The sequence below is a fragment of the Onychostruthus taczanowskii genome, unplaced genomic scaffold, assembly GCF_017590055.1.
Source record: "Onychostruthus taczanowskii isolate IOZ18803 unplaced genomic scaffold, ASM1759005v1 scaffold126, whole genome shotgun sequence".
Taxonomy (NCBI): Eukaryota; Metazoa; Chordata; class Aves; order Passeriformes; family Passeridae; genus Onychostruthus; species Onychostruthus taczanowskii.
In genome coordinates, this window is record NW_024498418.1 from 805,113 (window position 1) to 830,681 (window position 25,569).

A 25,569-nucleotide genomic window follows, 5' to 3' on the forward strand; every position below is an offset into this window, starting at 1 on the left:
TTCAGAGTGCTGAGAAAAATCTGTCTGGGAAAGGCTGATGCTATGCTGCTGAGTAGGAGGGTCAATGGCTTTCCAGTCCCCCAGTGCTGGTGTTTTGGGGGTGTCTTTCTTTGTGCCAGGGGTGAGCAAAGCAAGCAGTTCCATATAATGCGGGCTGCTTTGTTTTCCTGCTGGGCCACACACACGGCTTCCCTGTACCCAGGATCCAAGGGATGCAGCACCGGCTGCGGGGTAATTAGCAGCGCTGGGGTTCTGCCATCCCATCGGGAGCATGCAGGCAGGTGCTGTGGGCTGGGCGGGCTGGCAGATGGCCTGAAGGACTCTCTGGGGATCCTGAGCCATTACCAATAATCCAGTGCCTCTCTTCAAACGTGTAGTGGAAGTGCTGCTGCTGGAGGAGGGAGGCTGAGCCTGTGCCAAGACCGCACACCCAGCCCCAGCCGCTCCTCACAGCCTCCCCATAAAAATTAACAAGGGGTGTGTTACTGTGCTCCTGTGCATGTTAATGTTTCCTGTCGCTTAGGGCAGAAACAGCAGGGATGGGGACACATGGCTGAGGGCCTGAACTGACCCTGCCGCTGAAGGGAGAGCTGCAGACCCTTGCAGCCACTGTGGAACAAACCTGCAATGGGGACGGCTGCCCCCCAGCCGTACTCAGGGAATGGGGCTTGTGCTGGCCACAAGCCCTACAGATGGAATAAGAAATGTGCTTGGGATCACTGGTCCTCAGGAGCCACCTCTGCCATGCTCCAGCTCCTTTGGTGGCACCCAAGCCAACTGTGGGGATGGTCTCCTGTTCCCACTGTCCTGTGACATGGAGAGGAGGATCCTTGCCTCGTTTTACCCATCCTTTCTGGAGAGTGGATGGCTCAGTCCTGGGAGCCCAGAGGCTCAGGCAAAGACCCGCAGCAGACACTTGTCCCCTTTGGAACCCACTCCCCTCCTCTGCCACCTGTTTCCCAGCTGCACAACGCCGGGGCCGGGTGCTGCAGACAAAAGCCGGCTCCTCGCTCTGCCGCAGCCTCTCCCCGCGCTGCCTCGCTTTAATTAGCCCCATCAAAGCCGGCTGTGTCTCTCCCTCCTGGTAGGTCGCAGAACATGATTAATTCAGGCACAGAAAACAGCCGCCCCCCGCAGAGAGGGCCTCTCGATGAGCCTAAGCTGTTTCCTCTCCCCCATCCAGTCTTTCAACCCCAGCAGCAAGGTTGGGAGCTTCTTTCTTCTGGAAGGAAGCTGGGGATAGGCACAGGCTGTCCCAGGAGCCGGAGAGGACACGCAAGAGCAATGTCCTCACCGAGCCTGGGTCTCTCTCCATCCCTCCTATGCTGCTCTGGTCATGGGCATTGCCCACAGCCCACCCGTGGGTCTGCAGTTGGGACTTTCCCCAAAAAACCTCTGGGTAGTACAGTGGGTTGGGCTCAGAACCAGCCCCTCCACGAATGGGGGCCCATGCATGAGCCCTCGAGAGATGCAGGGGTTGCTGCAACCCCTCCCAGCACCAGATTTCTCCAGCTGGTCTTCCCTGCTTCCACATGTGCAGGGCCCAGGGTGGCACACACCATAACACAGCTTTATTAACCGCATTTGTAGGCAAAGAGGTTTTAAAAGGAAAAAGCCTTTTGGGAAAAGAGATAGATGGGGGGATCCCTTCCCCCTTTATATTTCTGCCAACGCAGCTGTGTGCAGTGTTCTAACAGCACTCAATGCCCCGGAGAGGCAATTACTGCAGGAGCAGGGCTGGGCTGCTCTCCACTTCATTTTCCTAATACAGTTACATCCTCTTGGAAAAGTGCTGCTGCTCAGGGGAAGGTACAAAGCGAGTTCCCAACATGAATCCTCTGCCTCGGGAAGGGCTCTGGGGCTTCCCTTTGCACAGGAGGGAACAGAGGGGCCACCCCAGTATGCACCAGCACAACACTGTTGTCAGGTTTTTATTTCAGTCTTACGAACATTCTTCCAAGAGATCAAACACGAGAAGAAAAACAGTTTGAGCCCCTGAAAGGAGAGATGAGCTGCAGGCCCAAATCAACTGAGCTGGGGAATCTATAAGGAAGGGAGGCTTCTAGAGAGCTCAGAAGTCTGAGCCAAGCAGATCTCACCCATTCTCCCCAAGCCAGCCAGGCAGAGCCACACACAACAAGACTGGCAGTACGAAAACATGTTTGAGAAACCTCTTTTGCACAGCTCCCTCCCTCTTACTCCAGACCCATGCAATGCCCAGTGGGCATCCCTCCCCACACTGCCTGCAGGGCTTCACAGGCACTCCAGGAATGAAAAACACCATGGCTTCAGGGAAAAGAGGGGGCAAGGTGAGCCAGGAATTTAATCTATGTCTCTTCTCATGCACATCAAAGGCTTTTTTGGTGCTGCTCTTCAAAGCCAGTAGGCACAGCTGTAATCCCAGCTGCTGCTGGGGGTCTGCCCATGGAGACCCTGTGGGTTGGGCTTTCCAGCCCTTCAATCAGCACCTTGCTCAGATACAAAGCAAGAGAGAACGCCACTCTGTGGGGAGCCCGCTCCAGCTGTCCCCTTCAGGAGGTTGCTGTGGTTTCCTGCAGAGCAGCAGCAAGGAGCCAACTCCTTTCTCACACCCACCACTTGTGGGACCCCAGCAGCAAGCTCTGCCATCCCAGAAAAGCAGAGAAATCCCACAGCACCGAGGCTGTTCCCACAGAGCCACACCCCACACTCCCACCTTGCTGGGTGCAAACAGCTGGGCACCTCAGAGGAGCAGAGAAAGAAATGACCTACTACTGCCTCCTCTTCCATTCTGCAAACAGGGAAGCCTTTATAGCTGATGGGACACAAGGGAATGTGGCCCAAATCGGAGAGAAGGAAAACGCTACTGGAAAGATCACGTCCATCAGACGAGGAGTGAAGAGGCAAAGTGCCCCTGCTTCCCAGAAAACTTGTTCAAGAGCAGCCACGTGGTGACTCCTCACATGAACATGTCATCGTAGCCTGGAGGAGGAAGGTGGTCAGGATCCGGCCTGGAAAGAAATTCAGAGCAGAGTCAAACAGAAGTGAGAGCTCAGGCCTGCAGCAACAGGGATGAGCTGGGATCCAGTGGCAGGCTGGAATACCAGCATGGCCAAGGACCTACCCAGATCGCCCAATTCCTATGGGACCAAAGGGGTCAAATCTGGCGCCTGGTGGAACAGCTCCTGGGGGAAGCCGGCCTGGGATGCCTGAGGATGGGTCAATGCCAGGATGAGGGATGCCAGAGCGGAGAGGATCCACAATCATTCCCCCACTCCGACCTCTGGAGAGAGAAAAGGCAGAGAAGGAGATGAGATTGGCACTGGAGAGAACTGAAGAAATGCGGAGCATGGGAACATGAGGTTAACCTGACACATGGCATGTGGAAAGGAAAGCTCCCAGGACCAGCCAGTGAGGCAGCCCACGAAGACAGAGAGCCCTGCAGAGAATCCCAGAATTGTTTGAGTAGGAGGGGACCTCAAAGCTCATTTCATTCCAACCCCCAGCCACAGGCAGGGATATCTTCCACTAGACCAAGCTGTCCCAGGCCCCATCCAATCCTGAACACTTTCAGTGATGGGGCAGCCACAGCTTCTCTGGACAACCAGAGGTCTGGGATCTCATCATCCTTACAGGAAAGCATTTCTTGCCAAAATCCAATCTAACTTGGCCTGCTCTCAGTGGGAACCATTCCCCTTTGTTCTGTCACTTCAGGCCCTTGTCTAAAGTCCCTCTCCAGCTCTCTTGGAGGCCCTCTTGGCACTGTAAGGGGCTCCAAGGTGTCCCTGAAGCCTTCTCTTCTCCAGGCTGAACAGCCTCAGCTCTCTCAGCTATCTCCACAGCAGAGGTGCTGGCTGCTCCCTCAAGAAGCACCAGACCTGCAGACCCACGTTCCATCCCTGTTTCCATCCTGCCCTGCACAGTGTTGCAAGAGCCGGCTGGGTTCCCACAAGCCTTTCCAAAGAACTGCCTGGAAGTCATTTGCTGACCACGGCGGCTCCTCGGAGCTGCCCCACGCTGCGAGTGCCATTCCTCATGCTCGGCTTTGTGCAAATGTGGCTGGAGCCTCCGGACACCGCAGCCATCATACAAGTCATTAACAACCGTGCTAATGAGTTCCATTAGGCTAGAACAGCTGCCCGAAGTGCCCCGGGACAGCCAGGTCCCATGAGCATATTCCTAGGAGTCTGGGTCTCCAGTCCCAGCACTGGCAGGTGTCAGCACACAAATCTGCTTCCATTTACCATCTTTTTTTGTCATTTACAAAGAAATCTCTGACAAAGCGCTGGAGGCAGCAAGAGAAACAGGGACACCCTTCCCCCAAAATGAATCCCCTCTCCTGGTGCAATCAGGTTTCCTTCCAGTCACCCCAGCTCCAGGCCTCTCTTTCCAGCTGAGCAGGAACATTTTTAGCTGTCCCTTTTCTAGCCAAACCCACGGAGAAACAAGTCTTGCAAGAGGGGAAAAAATGCCATCCCCACAGGAGAGTGGTTCCAAAGAGGAGTCTCCTCTGGGCTGCAGGACACTCCACAATGACACCACAAGCTGGTTATTGTCTGACTATGTGCTTTTAACTGGAGTGGAAGATGACAGGTTCTCCTTGCCTGACCAAACCAAATATCAAGGATATATCTGTGAAGCTCAGTCTCCCAGACAGCCCAGCCTCTGCCCAGGCTTTCTCCAAGTGCCTCAGACAGCCGGGAGGCTTGAAACAGGACTTGAGAATCTGTGAACTCAGCTTTCAGCCTCCCCTTCTGCAGACTGCTGGGCTGGAGACACAGCAGCTGGTAACGGTTTAAATTAGAGGCTTACATTCACTTAACGACGTATTCAGCTTTGATTTACTGCAGGAATTACTGTGTGTTAAATGAATACAAGCTGATTATTAAACAGACACAGATTGCAACCTATCATCTATGCAAGAGACGGGATCTTATTATGATATTAGAACCATATTGAGCTTTAGCAACTGTCAATTGGTCCCTCACAATGTGCACTGAGCTCCCACTCAGAGAGACTTGGCTGGATACTGTTTTGGTGGTCTCCAACCATGCCACATCCCCCAACGCCACATCCCCCAAAGCAGAGCAGCCATACTCACCCAAAAGGGTCCAGGTCTTCTCCACCAACAGCAAAGGGACGCAAGGGGGAAGGCCTGAAAAACACAGGACACAGAAAAATGTTCAGGAAGAGCAGAGAAGCTGCATGCAGCTGTGCCCATGGATGCTCTCCCATGGCAAACAGTGCAGCACCTGGAGGGCCCTAGGATCTGTGGGACCCTGCATGAGGGGGCTGCCATTGGGAACATTCCCTGCTCCAGGGTGTTGCTGGATGAGGACACTGACATGTGTGGCAGCAGCTTGCTGAGATAAAGGGAGCCCTGTTTCCCCTGTTGTTCCCACTGCTTGGAGCAGGAGCTGTCCATGTATGTCAGGAGTTTCCATGTCAGGGGATTCCTAAGCAGTGCTGGGCTAGGCCAGGCTCTCCAGCATGTCTCAGGCAGAGACATAATCCCACTTCTAGGAGTGTGGGGACAGTGGGGTGGTGGGCCTGCAGCCAGCTGGCACATCTCCCTGTCAATAACCCATGCCAGTAAGATGTTTCAGAGCAGTTCCCAGCTCCAGTCTGTCTTCCCAAGCCTCTCCACGGAGCCTCTTTCACCCTGAGTGGCAGTAGACATCAGTGGCGTGACACACAAGCCAGAAGTCACAGCTGGTCCCCAAGAGATGGCAGAGCCACTGCAATGTCTCTTGACTTCCAGCCAAAGGTGATCAGTGTGTGTGCAAGAGGAGGGAACCCGCCTGCCACATACAAGGGATGATTGGAAGGGGCCAGGAAGGGATGGCAAAGCAAGTGCCACATGTCCCCTCTACCCAGCATTGCCAGCAATGGTTCCAAGGGCAAAGTGGGGTCAGGAGAACAGGAAGAGCAAGTCTTACACTCCACCCTGGCTGGGTGCACCTCTGGTGTCCCTCCCAAAAGCTGCTCAGCCACACAATGGCACTGTCCTTCCCACTGATGTCTTTGCTCTGCCAGCAGGAGCAAGGCCACTGTCCTTCACCCACACCTCACCTCCCAGCCCCAGCCTGTTCCCTCCTGGGTCTGTCAGTCCAACACACAGCTCCAGAACAGCCCATCGCTCTCCAACAACCAAATCAAACCCAAGTGTCCAGGTTGATCCAGCTGGGGAAGGTCTGGATCCTTTCCACTCCCCATCCCACATGTGCAAGACAGGGACCTGACATGGAGTTTGGGGAGCTGTGCCAGGACCTCATCCCCTCTAACAGGGGGCTCTCAGCAGCCACACACTCTTTCCTCACCTGGATGGGGCCCTTGTGGCCATCGGCTGCCGGGGAGGGAGCCGGGCCGGGTTCTCATCCCAGGGCACATCCTCTTTTGACTCGGGCTCCTTTTTGGCTTTTCCTGCAGGGGGTCCAAGGGGAGCAATGATGCCTGAAGTGATTCTTGTCCTCAGCTCCTCGGTGTTCTTGTACACCCTGCAGCAAGGAGAGGGGCAGTGGGGTGGGGTGGCCATGGCACCAGGACATGGGATGCTGGACATGCTGCAACAGGCACGGGGAGGGGACAGACAAGCCCAAAGCATCCCTGGCACAAAACATGTCCCCCACTGGCAGCACAGAGGGAACAGGAAGGGGTAACAGTACACAAGGGCACCAAAGCCTTTATCCCATTTCAGTGCCACCCAGCCACTCCCTTCTGCTCCAACCCAAGCAGTCTGCACTGGAGGAAAGCACATGACACTGTGGATGTGGCTGAAGCTGTCACATTCCTGGGCAGTGTCCACCCAGCACAATGCTCTGGAAATAATTGTGCTGGCCTGGCCTGTTCCCAGGTGGGGTGGCCTTCCCCTGGGCTCCAACCCATGATCCCACTGTCCTTTATATCTCTCGTGCCAGTGCACAGGAAGGCAGGGAACAGTTCTGGCTGCATTTCAGGGCTGGCCTGGTTTTGAACTGGGAGTTAGTCCTCCAGCTCCTCCCAACCTGATTTCTGCCCCCCTCTCCATGCCAGTAGGAAATTTGCTCCTGCAGAAAATACCAGGAAACTGAAATTACTTGTGGAAATCGTCCAGGTGCTCTGGGTTGATGTAGTCAGCCACTGCCAAGGTCACATCTGCAACCTTCTGGGATCTGCAATCCTGGAAAAGCACAGGTAAAGCAGAGTGAGCAGCCTGGCAGAGCTGGGAATGAGGGGCAGAGAAGCTACAGAAACAGCCCCAGGCTTGGGATACAAGAAATGGGGGTCCACCTGCCTCCCACCATATCCCTGTGCTGTGCCTGAATGCCTAGGAGCAAGCCCCAGTGTACAGCAATATTTTCCCTGCTCACTCTCCCCAGTTCAGGCTGCAAAGGGTGGAACATTGAGCAAAGACACCTGGAGCAGCTGCTTGTTGGGGGCTGCAGAGAAGTCCTGAGCTGGAAAAGGGACAGAAGCAGGGCAGCTCCTGTGCTGGACTGTTAAAGGCCACCTGTCCCACTGCCCTGACACAGCCAGGGTTTGACAAGCTTCATGCTGGGCCACATCTGACACAAAACCACCCCCTGGGTCTGCCCTATCCTGAGGAGCAAACACCACCTCCAGGCAAAACAATTAAAAGCCAACATTTAAGAAATTGCCCTGGCGTTCTTTCCAGCCAAAGGACCCCAAACCCACAGGAGACACATGGGTGCTCACCATGACATTGAGGATCATACTGTCCTCCACCATGATGGCCTTCAGCAGCAGCTCATGGGCATCATCTGTGGACTTGTAGCGCAGTGTATACACCTCCTTGTTGGCTTCCCAGCCAGCAGGCAACAGCTCTGACTTCCTTTCATCAGGACCTGGCTGCAATGGAACAGATGGGCTGCTGAGACCCTGCCCAGGAGCCCAGCATGACCTCCTAGGGCTGGGGGTTTTGTCTTGGCTGCACAGGGAGATCCAGGAGGGAACTGAGGTCTCTGGGACAGGATCCCTCAATACCTTCCAGATTTTGACAGGACAAGCACGTATTTCCTAGAGGCTGGCCCTGCCTGCTTGCCAGCCTCCCACAGCATCCCTGTACTGGAAGAGGAGGACACAACCAGCAGGAGGAGGTCACAAATACCCACACAGGAGACAATGCTCTTCCCTGTCAGACACGTTTCACCTCCCCAGCATGATACAGAGCTGTCTGGGACATGGGGGAAGGCTGTCATCATGTCTGTCCCAGCCCCACATCAGTGTTTCTGGGGGCCTTGCCCTACAGTGTCCCCTCCTACAGTACTGAGGAGAGTCCTCTGCTGTGACAGTGCCCTACACCCCTATTACCCCCCAACACCACATCAGGCACTCTCCCAACACCCATCAGATCCCAATTCACTAGACCCTCATCTTAGCACTGAGTCCAGAACTAGACTGTCCCACTCTCTGATATTGCCCCAGTACATTTCCTCCTCCGCACTGGACTGGACACCTCCCTTTTCTTACAGACTTCTGCCTCACCACCAAGCTCCCCTTAGCACTATACGCACTTGCTTCCTGGAGTTATACTGATCGCACCAGCATCAGGATCTCCTGTCCTGTGACATCCCACAGCCCACCCCCAGCATCAGGACCCTCGGCGCCCCCAGCACCGGGATCCTCTCAGCACTGCCATTACTCCAAGAGCGGGGCCCCCCTACAGCACTGGGGCCCCCCCAACACCGGGACACCCCCAGCCCCGCAGCCCCCCACAGCAGTACTGAGGCCCTCGGCCCCCGCACCGGCCCGGGTGCCCCCAACACCGCCGGCGCCGCCCAGTTCCCCTGGCCCAGGCAGCGGTCGCCCGGCTCGACCGCACGGCGCCGGCGAGCGGCGCTAGGAAAGGCCGAGGCTTCACCGCGGCCTAACAGGCCTCTGCGGCGGCGCAGCGCGGCTCGGCCCGTACCTGGTCGCCGGTACCCAGGCAGCGGTAGCCGTTCCGAATCAGCTCCCAATGGATGCCGCAGACCAGAGCGTCCTGCGGACGGGAGATGGCGGGCCTTGCCCAGGCGTACAGCGGCTCCAAGCCGGCCATGGCTGCTGCGGGCCGGGGCGGAGCCGGCGCCGCACCGCCCCTCGCTAGAGGGCCCCCGTCCGCTGCGCTGGGCCCGAGCCGCCTCCTGAGGCCGCCGGGTTATTGCGTGCTTTGTTGTGCCCGGCAGTGCTGAGGCTCTTCGAGTTCTGGGGTCGGTTTCGGGCCCCCGTAACAAGAAGGACATTGAGGGGCTGAAGCAGAGAAAGGAATGGAGCTGGGGAAGGGGCTGGAGCATCAGGAGCAGATGGGAGCTGGGGGAACTTAACCTGGAGAAGGGGAGGCTCAGGGGGGACCTTCTCTCTACAGACCCCTGACAGGAGGGTGCAGCCAGGTGGGGGTCAGGCTCTGCTCGCAGGGAACAGGGGCACGACAAGAGGAAACGGGCTCACCTTGTACCAACGGGGGTTTACTTTGGATATTAAGGAAAATTTCTTTGCCAGAAGGGTTAGTGGTGGGTTTGGTTGTGCTGGGGCAATAGTTGGACTCAGTGATCTAAGTGAGCTTTTCTAACATAAAGGATTCCATGATCCTGTAAAGGGTGTCTGCCCAGCACCATCCAGCAACCTCCGGTTAGTCACTGAGCCTCCTTCCCTGCTCCTGGCTCTTTCTTGTCATCAGAAAAGCATTTTGAGTCCGTGCAGGGTCTGCTTGTGCTGCCATAGCAAGCCTTCATGCTGACACCAAAGGGATCAAAGCACCAAACAGCCATCGATAGGTTTATTTCATCCCTTCCATGACTCCTTGTCTGGGTTGTGTGCTTATAACACCTAAATTCTATTGAAGTTGCCAATGAAAGGCATTCAGGGGCTTTTTTTCCTTGCCTCTGGGCCAGAGCCAGTGTCCTCAGTGTGGCTGGCAGGAGGCTGGGGCTCGGGACAAAGCCAGGGAGCACCATCATCTGCTGCTTTCCTAATCTGAGCTTCAGGTCCTGGGGGGATGCTCATCTTGACTTCATTATGCGTCAATTAATTAACTCGCGCTGCTCCCTCTTTCCATTTCCCTCTCAAGAAGTCACTGAGGCTGAACAACCGACCACAACCCGGCAGGTCCCGTGGGAATCACTGCCAGGAGACAGCACACCTCCTGCCGTACTTTGCCACTCCTTTTTTCAGGGAAGACAGCTGGACTCATCAGGAAAGCTGCTGTGGATTTTCCACAGGGCCGGGATTTCAGCACAGGAGCTCAATGAGAGAGGCATCGAATAGAGATGAGTTGGGAGCAGCAGGAAATGCCTCAGCCGGGGCTTCTCCATCACTCAGATGTGATTCAGAGCAGCAGCAGCATTTCCACCCCGTGGCTCGGCTCACTCCTGGGCAGCAGCCGCGGTTTCAGGCTTTGATGACATCCACATTTCACTTTCCCAGCACAGCCCGGCCCTGGGTGGGCCAGGAGCTACCAGTGACTCCATTTAAATGCCCAGTTCTGTGACAGAGTTTGAAGTCTTCCTGCAGAAACCTGATCTGGAATGCCGTATCTCACTGCTGCTATTGGACTCCCCCTGGGTTCCTGCAGAGCACAGGTTCCTGCAGGTGCAGGTGCATAGCGTATTTAGGATTGGTGGCCTCAGGAGCTGTCGGTGTCTCAGCAGGATCACACCAAAACTCTGCTGAGTGCTTCCTGAGTTTTCCATTTCCCATCCAAATTTCTGCCATCCCTGTTCACCACCATCCGCTCCCCACCCTCTCACCCCTCACTACCTGCTCCTATCCAGTCCTCAGCTTGTCCTCCTGTGGCCTCACCTCTATGTTCATCCTTGATTTATTTTCCCACACTGTGATGTGTCAGCTGCCCTGGACACTTTTGGAAAGTGACTTTTGGTGCCAAGTCTCCCTTGGCCTGATCAGCCTCTCCATGGGCACAGCAGTGAGGAAAGCAGGATGCCTCCATGCATTCCCTCACCACAGGACCCTCCTGGGATCCAGGGCCCTGCCATACCTGAGCCCATGGCCCCGGGGCTGACTGCCACTACATCAAAGCCATTATTCCAGCACCCACGGTGCCATGCTGGCCCACATTGCCGACTCCCCGTTGTCTCCTTCCTCTGCTCCCGTGCTTCACTCACTCCGTGGCTGAATGATGATGAAAACCACTGGCCACATGAAAGCAGCCCCCTGAGTGAGTTAGGGGTCTGCAAACTGCTTGGGAGGTACAGAGAGCCCGGCCCCAGCTGGAATCAACAGCCAAGTCACTAAGGAGGTGATGAGGATTGCAGAGCTGGCAGAGTTGTGCTGCAAGGCCAGTGTGTCAGGGTGGCTGGTGCCATTTTCAGAGCAGCCGTGTCCTTTTTGTGACTGCTGGAGCCTAGCTGGGAGCAGGAGCGATGCTGTGAGAGCTGAGTGAAGCCCTCAGAGCAGCCAGCGCCCCGGTGCCTCGCACGTGTTCATGACGATTCACGCCCAGCTCTTGCACCAAGGAAACTGCCCTTGGCCGTTTTCCTCCCTCTTGCACCCAGAAACGTGATGTGTGGAGATCTGCTCCCGGACAGATCATGGGTAGGGGTGATGTCCCAGGGGAGGCAGTGGCTGGAGCTATCCCAGCCGGATGGCGGTGCTTGGAGCAGGTAAAAGGCTACATCAGCCGGGGTCACCCTGATGATGTGCGCAAACCGCAGTCTCCCCTGACCTTCATACTTTCCCACTGCCTCACTGCTCCCATTGCATGCGCCCACTGTGGTGTCGTAACGAGCAGAAGAGGAAACAGATTTCCCAACCGCCTGCCCCGCTGGCAGCCCATGAGCCCTCTGAGCTGGCTCACCCCTGTGCTGTGCTGTGCACCCTGGGTATGACCCAGAGTCTTACAGGAGAAGGCAGAGAGGGGCTGTGGATAATCCCTGGCTGATGTTCAGGTGTTGCAGGCTGCTGATTCCCTCGGGGTCAGCTTGCTGCCGCTCCTCTCCCATGGATGGGAAAGCCTCCCATGCATCACCCAGGGTGAGCAGGGCCTGGTGATGGATGGCACTGCCATGTTTTCTACCAGAATCCGTCGTGCTCCATGCAGGCAGCAGTTTCCTAGCACACAGTGAGAGAGAAAGATGGGATCCCCTGCTGCATAGCAGAGAAAAGTCAGCAGCACTGGAGTAGCTCCTCCACAATCTGCTCGGTGCCTCAGGGCTTACTGGCTCAGAAGGAGCCACCTGACTTTGACTGAAATCACCAGTGCCGAGGGATGTGGACCGGGGCAGGGGTTCCTGGAATGGGCTTTTCCCCTCACTGCCATCATTGCCTTCAGAGGGGAGGTAGTCACTCCATGAAAATTTGGCCTCCCCTTCATTTCCCCTAAATTCAATTCCAGGGAAAGATGACACTGAGGCAGGAGAAAGGGATTTTTTCTCCGGGGAAGAAATGCAAACCACATGCAGCAGGCTCGGGCAGGAGGAGGGACTGGGGCTGCGAGAGCCGGCGCTCAGCAGCGAGGCCGAGCTAAAGTCAGTTAGTGCTTCAGGACTCTAAACACGCCTGAGTGCTGCGCTTTGAGCAGGCGTGATCCCTGTCAGAGAGAGGCTGCCAGTAGGATTTGAAAATAATTAGGAAACCCAGAACCCCTGTGCTTCCCAGAAAAGCCTGTTAGTTCTGCGGTAGAAACCTTGCTTGCAGGGAGTGCATCGCACAAACAGAGTCATGACTCATCAACTGGATGGAGCTAAACTCCATTTTTCGGAGGTCAACATGCTCAAATCCTAATGAGCTTTACCCTTGGTAGGGCTCCTATGCTCCCTTTGTTGACCTGAATTTCTGGGATGCCCAGCGCACCTGAGAGTAATGGAGGATGGTTTCAGGGGATGTATTTCATCCAGAGACACTAAGAGCTTCCAAGGGGGCAGTGATGATGGGGAAACTGAGGCACAGAGGGTTCAGACCACCAGACCACCAGAGCCTGCACCCCACCAGCCCATCCCTGCAGCCTGGGTGGACACTGCCAGCCCCTGCTCTTGGGGGATCTCAGCTGTGAATCCGAGCGGTCCGGGACAGCCTTGGAGGAACAAAACAAGACAATCAATCACCCTTGCTTCATCCCGCCCCAGTCTGCATTGTGCGGAGCCTGAGGGACTCCACATCAAAGCAGGAGCAGCTGGCTGCCGGGGTGTCCCAAGCCGGCTGCCGGGGTGTCCCAGCCCCAGACGGGCAGCGCCCTGCCCACGGGCTGCCTGTCTGCACTGCCCACACGGGCTTGGCCTCTGCTCACTGCCTGAGCCCCAGCAGCAAAGCCGGGGTGCAGCGCTGCTCCCTGCCCCGAGTATGGAGGGAGATGTCCGAGGTCACGGCGGCTGCAGAGAGCACCAAAGGTGGGGGTGCATGGATGCGGGGACACCACTGTGGCATTCCAGGGCTGGCAGCACCTTCCCTCTGCAGGGGTGAGCAGGAGGTGGCATTGCGTATGGGGCAAGAGCCAGTCCCATCCCAAGCTTATCCTGGAGCTGTGGGAAGGCTGCGGAGCAAAGCCCGCTCCTGCCGCGCAGCTCCCGCTATCCTCACAAGACCCTTTCCTTTGAGGTTCCTTCCATGCCACACGGCGGGCGCTTCCCCCGGGCTGCAGCCCCGGCGCTGCTGCAGACAGTACATTAATTTTTGGATGTCTTTTGCAGCTCCCCAGCGTTTCTCCCCATCCCAGGCACGCACGGCTGGGATGAGGCAATGTTCTCGGGGAGTATCGGCTTCCCGGCTGGTGGGGAATATTCCTTGATGAAAGTGGTCCAAAATGCTGCCCAGTGGGGCTGGGGATGGTGAGGGGGTGCAAGGGGTCCAGTCATGATGGGCTGGGCTGCACTATGGCAAACCAGCAGCGTTGACCATCTGGGATGGGGCATCTGGGCAAGGGAGAGCACCTGGATCCCCCTGGAGCAGTGCCGTGTGTGGGTGCAGCAGTGGAACAGCAATTTGGGTACAACCCTCCAGATATCCCCTATTTTTCCTCTGGTAAAGGGCAGAGTGGCTCTGCCCTGTGACCACAGCATGGGACAGGGCAGGGAGGACACATCTCTGGCAGCCTGCAGGACACACGTGCCTGTGGTGGGTAACAATTGACATTTTTTCCAGTTCGTTAATTAAAACACAGAACAAAAGTCACTAAAGTGTGAGGCTGGGTGTTTACAGGGAAAATTCCTCTTCAGGTGCCAGGTTTATTAATAGAAAAGGAAAAAAACAAGGGAGAGAAGCAGGGCCACAGCTGGACAAGGAACATCTGGGAAGGATATGCTTTTTGGGAGTGGATGGTGGTGGGCATGTGTGTGGGATGGGGTGTGAGGATGGGGGTGCAGTAACCCCCCTGTCCCCCCACCACCAAGCCCCCAGGATGCTGAGTGGCCGTGGAGAAGCCATGCTGTGGGCATTGCTGTGAGGCAGGAGGTTCCCAGCTCACCCTGTGGGACCCTGGCAGAGCTGATTCAGATCCTCAGATCCTTTGAAGCTTTCCCCATTAACTGCCACAAACTGGTCAGGATCCAGGCTGATGAAGCAGGACATGCTGTCAACATTGCCACCAGAGCTGGAGCTGCTGGGATGCAAGAAAGACACGCTCAGTCAGGGTTCATAATGTGAAGTTTGGGGCAGCAAAACCCGCCTGGCTCCTTCAAGCTGCCCGCAGGAGTGCAGGGACTCCCAGCAGTGTTGGGGGCTGGCAGAGCTGTGCCCCCCAGACTCACATGCCACCCACCTCCGCCAAGTGCCTGCACACAGGCTGGCATTTGCACTTCCATATGTGACACATTAGGATTTGTTTAGAAGCCCTTTATTGTCATATTTTGTTCTTTATTTCTACAAATTCAATTTGCTGAGGGATGTGTGCAGATTGTGAAATTATTTTGAGAATAGTTCCTCTGGGTTTTTTAATTTCCTTTGTATTAAATTTTACAGTGTTTGAAAGGCTATGAAAAATTTTATGTTACAAAAAAAAAAAAAAAAAAAAAAAAAAAAAAAAAAAAAAAAAAAAAAAAAAAAAAAGAGTAAAGGAAAAAAAAAAAAAAAAAAAAAAAAAAAAAAACAAAAAAAAACAGGAGGGCAAAATTCCAGGGAGGAAAGGAGAAGAGCCCAAGAAGGGGATGAGCTGTGGGCTAGTGCTGGGAGCAGCTGCTGCCACTTCTGTCATGGCAGGCACTGGGAATGGTCTGGCTCTGATGCCCCCTCCTGCTCCCACTTCATCCTGGATGGAAAACCAGACTGGGAGAGATGTGGCCACTGCCTCAAAACGGGTGCCAGAGTGGGACCTGCCATTTGCTGAGGCCTGGATGATTGTGGTTTTTGCCGCCACTCAGCCTTTCCCTTTCCTTTGCTCTCCATATGGGAGCAGGACACGGATGCTTTGCACAAGGCCGTGGGGCTCCACTGAGCCCCTGCCTGCCTTTCCAACCCCTTGCAGTCATTCGGTGCAGACATAAAAGCCCACAGCCACTCCCAGCAAGAAATTCCCGACAAGAAAATCTTTGAATTATTCCCAGGCTGTGACTGCAGAAAGCCAGGCTGTTCCCCATGAAGGGCTGCACAGCTTGGAGGCATTAGGGACCCCTTTTGCTGCTGGGGCAATGGCCAGTCGGGAGCCACCCTCCCGCCCTCTGTCCCCTATGCTGGATGTTTCCAGCTTCTTCAAATCACAGACACATTTTTCATCTCTTTATTTCTACCATTGTCATTGTCATTGTTCTAGGCTGGTGCAAATTGGGAACTGGCCGTGCACTGACACTGCTGCTCCCTTCGCCCGCAGCCGCTCTTGTCCCCAGAACCAGCAGGAGGGCCCATTCCAGGGATGGAGATGGTACTGCATCCTGCTGCCAGTCCCCCAGGGGATTTTGCACCTTGGTCCATGTCCCTGCCTGGCACAGGACCCCTGACATGCTGCATCCTTCCTCTCTCCAACATCATTTCCCCTTTGCAGCCTGCCCAAGGGGTGCTTGGTGGAGAGTACAGGGGCTGTGCTGGTGTCTGGTGAAGGTCTGGCTGAGACTCCCCGGTGTTTTGAGGGCTCCTGGGCCTTCAGCAGCCCTGAGGAGGGGGCTGGAGGCTTTGGGAATGGTAGAATCATCCAGTTCCAACTCTGTTGTCATGGGCAGGAACACCTTCCACCAGACCATTCTGCCTGGCCTCGAACACATCCAGGGACTGGGAAACTCAAAGCCAGCAGCATCTCCAGCCTCAGGGGACCAGGAACAAGGACTGCCCTTTGCAGCCAGGGTGCCCAACCCTTACCACAGCTATGCAGGGATCTGTGGGGTGGTTAATGCCTCTCAGCACCAGGAAAGAGAGATGATGTGGAAAACAATTATGCAACAGGATTTATCCATTATTAATATGGAAACGGAAGAATTCAGTGAATGCGTAACTTCGATCGAGAGCAAGATGCCAGGGCTGCAGAGTTGTCCAGTGCCGACTGTCTGGGAAGAGTGACAGGATGTTTGAATGAGCTGAGAACAGAACAGCCTTCCAGGGCTGTGGGGAGGCAGGGAAGTTGGATGTGCCAGACAACCAGCAGCACTGACTGTCTGGGAAGAGTGACAGGATGCTTGAATGAGCTGAGAACAGAACAGCCTTCCAGGGCTGTGGGGAGGCAGGGATGCAGGGATATGGGAATAGAGGGATGTGTGGATGCAGGAGTGTGGGGATTTGGGGGAAGCAGACTAGCAGGGACCCAGAGGTGGAGGGATGCAGAGATTCAGGGTTGTGGGGATGCAGGGATGCAAGTCTCAACCTGATGGTCCCTCTGCCCATGCAGATCCTCTCCCTAACCCCAGGGTGCCAAGGCCTTCTCAGATCAGCCTCATTCTGCTCCTCTGACCCCTCCAGGCAACTTGGCAAAATGATGGAGGAGGATTGCTGAGCAGATCCCAGTTTTTGGTCTGGGAAAAGAGAGGCCACACCAAGCACTTTCTGAAATTCCTTCCTGAAGCCTTGGCTGGGCGCCGCTGCTGCTTTGCTGAGACATTCAGACCCTGGCAGCACTGGGGCTTGAGCCTGGCCTGGCCACGCCACCCTGCCTCTTCCCAGCACCCAGGTTTAGGGAGCTGCAGCCTTGCAAGAGCTCCCTGCTCTGGCCTGTGCCCCTGTGCAGGTGTCTGGGTGTGGAGCCTCCATGCCAGCCACCTCCTGGCTCGTCTTTGCTCCTAGTCACGAGGTGGTGACTTCTCCAGGCCACCAGCATTGGTTTCCCTGCCACATGCTGGCAAATTCCTTTCACATGAACAGGAAATATGAATTCTCCTCTTTTCTTTGTTTTTTCAGGAGAAAAAAAAAAGTACAAAAAAAGAGTAATCTAATCAAATGCTGTTTGTTTGTGGTCTCAGTGATCTCCAGTTGTTTGGTTGAGGCTCAGTGAGATGCCATTGGGATGGCCAAGGACAGGGACACTCCAAACCTGCTGCAAACCCAGGTGCTCCCAGCCCTGCCATTGTCAGCAGAGCTGGGGCTCATCCCCATGTGGGGATAGACAGACATCCCCATCCCAGTGGCTCCACTGGAACTGGGAGCACTGGAGCCAGAACTGGTTTGGCTGATGGAACCATTGCTGGCCCTGCTTCTGTCAGGCTGGCTGGGAGAGTGTGGGAGCACAGGGATTGTTGTGTGGTCTTCCAGGAGGGCCTGAATTAACAAACCGGCATTGTTAAACAGCTCAAAACATCAGTAGCCTTTAATTATCCCCTTTTCCTAAGGGAGGAGGCATTTTCCACCTGGGGAGGTCATGCCACACATCACAGTATGATGGGATTTTTCCTCAGTGCTGATGTCTGGAAGCAGCCCTGCTCCAGACCCACAGTGGGAAGCACTGCTATGCCAGGACCCTGGAAATCCCCATCCATGGGAAGCACCACTGTGATCCTCGCAGGACTCCTGTTCCTGCACAGAGATATCTCTCCTCCAGCAAAGAACTGATGCAGGTTTATTCCCTGTCTCTGGGGAACTCTGAGAAGCACCAGTTCCCTTGGGACTGGAATCACCCTTTGCACCCCAGAGCACCCCTAGGCCAGGGCTGGGACCTCAGCAGGAGGGGCTCTGTGCCTGCAGGAAGGTGCTGGAACTCCCTACTGCAATGATGGCAATGATGGTTCTGTTGGGAGCCTCCCGACAGCCAGGGGAGAGTGGGGATGGATGGAAAGAGATGAGGGCACCAGGTCATGATGTCTCTCCATGTTGTGGTTGCCTCAGAGCTGAGACAGAGCTCTCCCCTGTGGTGGGGAGCCATGAACCCACAAAATGCCGTGGGAAGGAGAGGTGGCAGCTGAGAGCGCCTGGAGTGCGTGCGGGTGCAGAGGAGGCTGGGGATATTTGGAAATGTCTTTTTTCTGCTTTCATAGTGTGACATGCATTTTTTTACTTCATTTAATCTTTTTTGCTCAAATTCCCAAGTGAAGAATTCTTTCCATGAGCCAGATCCTGCTGCCACGGCTTTGTGCCCGGCCATGGCACTGGGGACCATTTGGAGACCATGCCCCTGTATCCCTCCTCCAACTGCAGCAGCACGGATGCTCAAAGTGGGCATGAGGCTCAGGGCACCTAACTGGCACCCTCTCCATCACTGCTTCATCTCTGCTGTCCCACTGCAATCCCCTTTTCTCCCCACTCCTGCAATTTGGTACTTTTTGGGGTGATGAACCTTCTCTGTTTGCTTTGAGCGGGAGCTGCCCACAACCCATTTTAAACAGCTCAGGCTTTGTCTTTATTCCAGCTCCTGAAAATTTAATTTGTTAGTGGCATAAACAGGATACAAAAGACTGAAAAAAATAAAAAGAAGAGGGGAACATTTTTCTCCTTGCCTTTTCCTTCAACCTCTGAGGACCATATCTGCTGACACTCCTGAGTGTTAGTCAAACTCCTGATGACAAACAGGCCCTGGGGACCTGCTCTGTCCAGCATCTCAGGATACTCCTGATCCTGGATTTTTAAATACAAAGGTCACCATTTCTGCTTTTTTCCTTTTTTTTTTTTCCCCTGGTGTTCTCCAAACTAACGGTGGTTTATGGTGCTCTTTGACGTCAGCCACAAATGGGGTTGCCAGGTGGTAATAATTTTCCTGAATGTCGGCTAAATACAATTATCACTCCATTTTCACTTCAGAAATATTAAAGTTTGTGTTCCTCCTGTTATTAATTTTGAAAAAAAGCCTTTATAAGTCACCGTGGCACACGGCCGCCGGCCCTGGGGTGCTGGCAGCCACAGCAGGGCTGGTGACCAAAGTCCAGGCTGGCCCTGCTGTGCCACGTTCCTGGATTGTTCTGGAGGGGAGGGATGGGAGGGAGTGCCCTAGAGACCCAGAGACAGAGCCAGGAGTTGGGATGTCAGCAGGACTGAGGATGGATCCCGAGGCTGGGGTGAGGAGGGACCCATGTCCCTGTGGGAGACCCAAATTCCAGTTCCTGTGGACCATGAACTTAAATTGGGTGTTTCCCAACCCCGTGCCAGCACAGCAGGGTCCATCAAAGGACAAAGCTCCTAGACACGCTGTTTCCTCCTGGCTTGGTGTCCAAAGCATGAGCACATCCCTGCAGCTTTGGCCAGGGCAGGCGGGAGCTGAGGAGCCGCTGGCTTTTGTCACGGAATGATCGCATCCTGCTGCCAAGAAGGGTCCATGAGGGTTGGGATGCTGCAAAAGTCCACGTTCAGCTGCAACCAGAGGACCCAGGGCAGTTCCCAGAGCTGAGACACTGGGGTTGGATTATCAGCAAAATAACTTAAAAGTAAACTTTGAGACAGAGGCACCATCACAGCCTTTGGTGGCCAAGTCCCAGCTGAGTGATGCCAGCATCAATATCAGGTTCTCAGCCCTGGCACAAACTGAGGTGCAGGTGCAGCCACATATCCCAAGTTTTGCTTCCCTCAGGGCACACAGGTGGGCACCTTGCTTGCCTTCCACTGCCCAGGGTCACCTCAGCCTCTCACCATGTCCCCTGACTGGGAGCACATGCTCTGTGAGCTGCAGCTGTGGCAGGGAATGGGCAGGGCTGGTCATGGGCAGGGCTGGCCTTGGGCACCAGAGCCACGACTGCAGTGGCTGCTTCCACAGCCCTCCCTGGGCTCTGTGGCTGCAGGGGGGAATTTCCCCATCCCCAACCAGCAGCCTGCTCAAAGCTTTTGTCTTCTGCTGAATTCCAGCTGGTGAGAGTCATCCACCAGAGTCAGAGGATTTACCCTCCTGGGGAATGATGCGCGAGAGGGAACCACGTAGTCACATTAAAATTATTTGAAAAAGAATGGGACTTCTGAGTGCTGTCTCACGTGGAGCCAGGAACATCCATCTGACTGATGCTTCCATCTGTCTTTCTCAATAGTTTCCTTAAATAGTCTAAAATATTAAAAAAAAAAAAAATCTTTTGGAATTTGGCATATATGGTTCTTAGGAGAATAGAAGAGGGCCAGATACTAAAATACCGCTGCCTCGCTCCCTTCCAGTAACAAACACATGATTTTCATTGCAAGGAAAGCAGAGGCACATCTGGCCCAGAGAAGGATGCTCCATGGTCACTGACGCTTTGGCTTTGCTGGTAGAGCAGGTTTTGCCCAGGCTGAGGGGTCCTGTTGGGCACAGTAGCAGCACCCAACTCATCTGGGACATTCCAGCTCCCTACAGCAAAGGAATCTGCACTCCAGCTGCCCCAAACCCCAGGCTCCCTGTCCTACACTGCAAGTCCCATCTGCCTTTCCTTGGAGAAACCTTCCCTGAGCCCCCACTGTGCACAGCCAGGGGGAGTGGCTGCCATGGTGGGTAGAGATTCTGGAGCACTTTTCACACCATGTCACAGTTCCTTGAAGACCTTGCCTGCTGTTGCTCTTACTGTCACCTCCTGCCAGCTTTTCCCTGGAACCCTGCGGTGCCCACAAATGGGAATTGGTTTATGGCCTGGCTCAGTGTTGGCGACTCCTCACCACCGTGTTTGCTCAGTTCATCCATTCAGCTCCGCTCAAGGAGCAATGACAGGTTTTCAGTGACGGAGTTTCAGTGGTTCGTGTGCGATGGAGACTGATGTTGGCTTCAAGGATGGTGCTTGGTGCAAGTGCTTTCCTATTGTTGCACAGGCGATCCCCGATGAAGGGGAGAGAATGATGAGGAGGACTCTGTCTTATCAGAAGGCTAAAGAATTACTTTATTATTCTATACTATATGCATTGTATCTAACTGAGTCTGCTTTGCACTCACCCTTGCTCACAACTGCACACAACAGCACTCGTCTCGATTCTCTCTTGACTGTCTCGTGACAGTCCAACACACGCACAGCTCTTGGCCCTGATAGGCCAAGAAAACAAAACATCCTCACATTGGGTAAATAATCTCCGTTTTGCATTCCACCTTAGCACAGCAAGTGAGATAAGAATTGTGTTTTCCTTCTCTGCTTGTCTCACAACTTCTCTCTGTTCAGAGGGCATGTGAATACCACACTTTCCCACAGGGATGCTGGGGCTGAGGGCCTTTCCCTGCCCCAGCATCACCCACTGCTGGGGCAGAGTTGGATAAAACCTTCAACAACCCCTGGCCTTCACGTTCCTCTCCTCCTTTCACCTCTCCAGTGAATACCAAGCTCCCAGTTCAACAGTTCATGCAGCGAGCACGCACACCCTCCATCCTCCCAAGCTTCTCCCCATTCCACCATCCTCACCTGGCTACCTGGGAGCGCTGCCCCAACAGCACCTCCCCTTGGGAAATCCCAGCTCTGCCATCACCACAGCCCCGCAGAGCGGAGGATCCCAGCGCGGGGACGCCGTCCTTCCCTCCCCGCGCCCGTCGGCGCTGGCCGGCGCTGAGCCCACCCGCGCCAGCCGCCGGGTGTTCTCCCCGCTCTGACAGCTGTACGGAAATTGGAAGGCGACGCTGACATGTGTCAACAATAACCAGCGAACAAGCGCCAGCGGCGGCGGCGGCGGCTGTCCCCACCACCTCGAGGAGGCTGGCCACTCTTGGCTGAAATCACGGCACGTTGCGGCTGGAAGCAGGAGTATTGTTTCAATTATTTCCATTATATAAAGTCAGGCCATTTAATATATTCTGCCTCAAAGGGGCTCAGCTAAAGAGATAAAATAAACACTGGAAATCTGCTCTGCTGACATGGACCAGGAATTCAGTTTCGACACCAAGCCTTCCTTCTCATCTCACTGCTTGTCTTCCCTTTCCTCCCGGCTCTCTCTCCTACTCTTGCTGCCCCTTGGCCTTCAGTGCCACTTGATGCCAATTCCCTGTTTGGGCTTTGCTCCTGTTTTGGCAGCTGGAGCACTTGAAGGCCATGCAGCCATGCTGGCGTCCAGGACTGGAGCAAGCCAGAGAAGCCAAGAAGAGATGTGGAGCTCCAGAGCTTGCTCTGGGATGAAGGATGTGATTTATGGCAAATCTTAAGCCTCTTGGGATGCCACATTCCCTGAGAACAGCAGGAATGGCGGGTGGCACAAACCCAGGAATGGCTGAAGTGTGGCATGAGGAGGAGGAGGAGAAGGAGGAGAAGGAGAAGGAAAAGGAGGAAGAGGAGGAGGAGAAGGAGGAGAGAGCAAATGTGCCATGAGCGTGCTGCGGGCTGCACTTGGCAACGTCAGCACTAAAATCAGCCACCGTCACACCTTTCTTCTCATCTGGGAGAGCTGATGGCACCCCAGCATTGAGGGGCCTCACTGGCTCTGTGCTGGCAAGGGAGGTGGTGAGTTGGGCTGCCCGGAGGCTGGAGTTGCTCCCACCAGCTCTGACCAGACAGGAGCTGCTTCCCATTAATGCTTCCCACGACATCAGCCTCCCCAGAGCACTCCTCCCTTGCAGGGCTGTGCTAATCCAGGTGTTCCCAACGTGTTGGCATGTGGGAAGGAGCACCAGCCAGAGCAGCAGTAAATCTGATACTTGCCCTTTCCCAGCACATTTCCCTGCTCCAAGCTCTGCCTCTCCTGGATCAGGGTCATGGGCAGTGCCACCCCCAGGGACTGGGTGATGGAGGGAGCCGTGTCACGGGATGCCAGCGAGGGCTGTGGTGCAGCGTGAGGTGGAGCTGGCTTTTCTTAAGAGCGGGGAAAGGGCCTCTGCCGAACTGGCGCGAGAGCAGCTGTGACTTTCCATTCCTGTGGGAAGTGGGCTGCCACCGTCCAAGCATCTGGGCTTGTTATGATGGGAGAGGAATGCCAAGTATTTTTCTTCCTTATCCACTACCATCCGCTCAAACCCTCCCCTGATCAAACCCACATTCATCGCCTGGGATGCACTGGGGAAGATCCCTCCCAGCCCTCGTGGCTGCTGGGAGCTCATGGCACCTGTAGAGAAAACCCCGCCCTCGTCCAGGGGCTCCCTCCATCCCCCTGCCCCTTCCTGTCTCCTGCCGCTAGCCAGCTCCAGACATTTAATTTTCACTTTATTACCTTTTCTAGGAGCATCCGTGCACCTGCATCCGTGCACCTGCATCCCCGTGCCCCCACCTCTGTGCCTGCATCCCTGCTGACCTGTGGGCCCGGCGGGACCACACCGTCCCCTCCAGAGCCCTGAGCATCCCGAAAGCAGCCACTGGGATGGTGCCACGGGCGTGTGCCCTGGGGCGCCTGCCGTGCCGGGAAGCAGGCGGTGCAGCTTTGGAAGGTCACCAAGATTTTTCCGAAGATGAAAGTGTGCTCAAGTGTCAAACAAACTTTCCAAATTATCTTTCTGGACACTTTCTCCCTTCTGCTTTGGAAGACGGAGGAGGAACATTTCATTCCCTCTGTGCTGGCGTGGAGCGGGGCTGCGTGAGGAGCCGGGAGCCGCCAGCGGCACCCGCGGCTCAGCCTCGCTTCTCGCCGACATCATCCCTGAGTCACCGCGGGTGCTGCCCTGGCATCATCAGCTGGGCTTTCCCCTCCCCGCCGCCCCCCAAACCCCTCCCAGCACAACAGAGGGTTGCCAGGTGCCCAGTTAAACAGCAGACAGCACCTCTCCTCCCACCGACAGTAGGATTTGTCATAAATAGACAAATTAAGGGAAACGTGTGGATTTCTCTGCTCTCTCAGGGATACCTGGCACACAGCAGCAGGGGCATGGGGACAGCAGCTGTGCCGCCCTTGGCAAATCCCCCGTGATCCCAAACAGCTGGGGATGGGCTGAGCAATGGCCACGTGGTGCCCCCAGGATCCAGCACTAATGAGAGCTGTCTAATTAGTGCGTCCTCCTGTGACGGGTCACCCTGGCAGGGCTTGTGCCGACATCCGCTCACCCATGCCAGCAGCCAGAGAGCGTGACCTGGAATGAGGTGCTTCCCTGGCCCTTGCCCAGTGTTTGCCTTCCAGGTCTGGACAAGGAAATTCCCTATGGGCTCCAGGGCAGCCGTGCTGGCACCCAACAGGACTTGTGGAACCTCCTTGCCCTGTGGCATCCACGTCCCATCCCAGTCACTGCCATCCACTCCGATGCACCTGCCTGCAGCCAGAGTTTGGAGACACTCAGATATCCCCAATGCCATTGCCATATTCCTATTTTTCCATGCTGGGATGGCAGCAGCATCCCCATGTCCACATGGGCCCCAGCCCTTGCAAACTCCTGATGGTGATGCCATGCTGCAGGTTTGGTTGTTTATGGAAATTTCATCTGAGCCAGATGCTGCAATTTATGCATTTTATGTGTAATTTTTCAATTTATTTCATAATTAGAAAAAAAAAAAAAAAACCTAAAGTGATCCTAACCATTATTACTCCTGGTTTCCTCAGTTATTATTCCTGGTTTCCTACATGGAGGCCAAAGGGGTCTGAAATGGCTCCTTTGTTGTCTGATCATTAACCCTTCAGGAATGAAAGGCAGCAGTGCCGGATGGGAGAGGTGGGGAGAGAGGCTCGGGGGGGCTGGGGGAGAGAAGGGAAACAGGAGGGAGAAATTTGAGGGGTAGAGAGAAGATTAACCCCAATGTACTGTCCCAGGCATGGCTGGACACCCCAGGGCACTGATGGACACATCCACTGCAGCCCCGTGGGTGCTCCACTCTGGTGCCATGGGTTTGCTGGCTCTCAGCACCCCCAGCCCCTTCGTCCCTCCCAGGCAATGCAGACCCAGAGCTTCCCGGGTGGAAAGGAGCCCCGCTGCTGTGTGGGATGAGCAGGTGGATGCTGATCTGCCCCAGGGTGCTCAGGGGGGTCCTGTGTGCCCAGAAATTCTCTCAGTGCCCCCTCTGGGGGGAGGAGAGGGGCGCCATGTGCTGGTTTGCACATGGTGATGACAGGAGTGAATGTGCTGTCACTGGCGCTGTCACCGGCGGCCAGTGGCCTCGGAGTCCTGGCTGGGACGTCACCAGGCTGTGGCACAGGGTTGGGACAACGGGACGAGCACGTGGGGCTCCCACGATGGGGACCTGTGCCCATAGGTCGCCTGGGTACCTGGCGAGTGGGGTGTCCCCCTCCTGTCCTGCGCCCCACCTCAAGCACAGCCCCTAGGGTGGGTTTTGGGGAGCACAGCGTGGGACAAGGGGTGTGGACAGCCGCATGGGAGCCCAGAACAGCGCAGTGAGCTCGTCTTGGCTTGGAACAGCTTGGCACAGCTCGGCTCGGCTCAGCTTCGCTCCCGCAGCTCGGAGGGAGGTGAGTTAAGACGCGCTCGGAAAATCAGAGTCAGCTGCAACCCTGGGGACAGCCGGGGCAGACCCGCAGCCGCCGCCGGAG

At 55.4% G+C, this 25,569-nt stretch overlaps 1 protein-coding gene across 1 annotated transcript; it reads right to left on the reverse strand.

The window, feature by feature from the left end:
- Positions 1 to 1,919: 1,919 nt before the first annotated feature.
- On the reverse strand, positions 1,920 to 9,059 carry PSMF1 (proteasome inhibitor subunit 1). The gene is made up of 7 exons (XM_041396210.1): positions 8,888 to 9,059; positions 7,675 to 7,827; positions 7,056 to 7,138; positions 6,300 to 6,476; positions 5,081 to 5,134; positions 3,104 to 3,262; positions 1,920 to 2,990 (listed from the first exon to the last, which is right to left on the reverse strand). Exons 1-7 carry the CDS (start codon positions 9,014 to 9,016, stop codon positions 2,939 to 2,941), a joined length of 807 nt encoding a protein of 268 aa, XP_041252144.1. The 5' UTR covers positions 9,017 to 9,059; the 3' UTR covers positions 1,920 to 2,938.
- Between the last annotated feature and the right edge of the window lie 16,510 nt (positions 9,060 to 25,569).

What these genes read in the sequence shown, in the direction of transcription:
- PSMF1 (XM_041396210.1), bottom strand. Translation starts at nt 9,016, where the DNA reads ATGGCCGGCTTGGAGCCGCTGTACGCCTGGGCAAGGCCCGCCATCTCC. An exon ending in GCCTGGGTACCGGCGACCAG is followed by an intron (nt 7,828 to 8,887) that starts GTACGGGCCGAG and finishes GTTCCATTGCAG; the next exon opens with CCAGGTCCTGATGAAAGGAA. An exon ending in CACCTGGACGATTTCCACAA is followed by an intron (nt 6,477 to 7,055) that starts GTAATTTCAGTT and finishes TCCTTGCTGCAG; the next exon opens with GGTGTACAAGAACACCGAGG.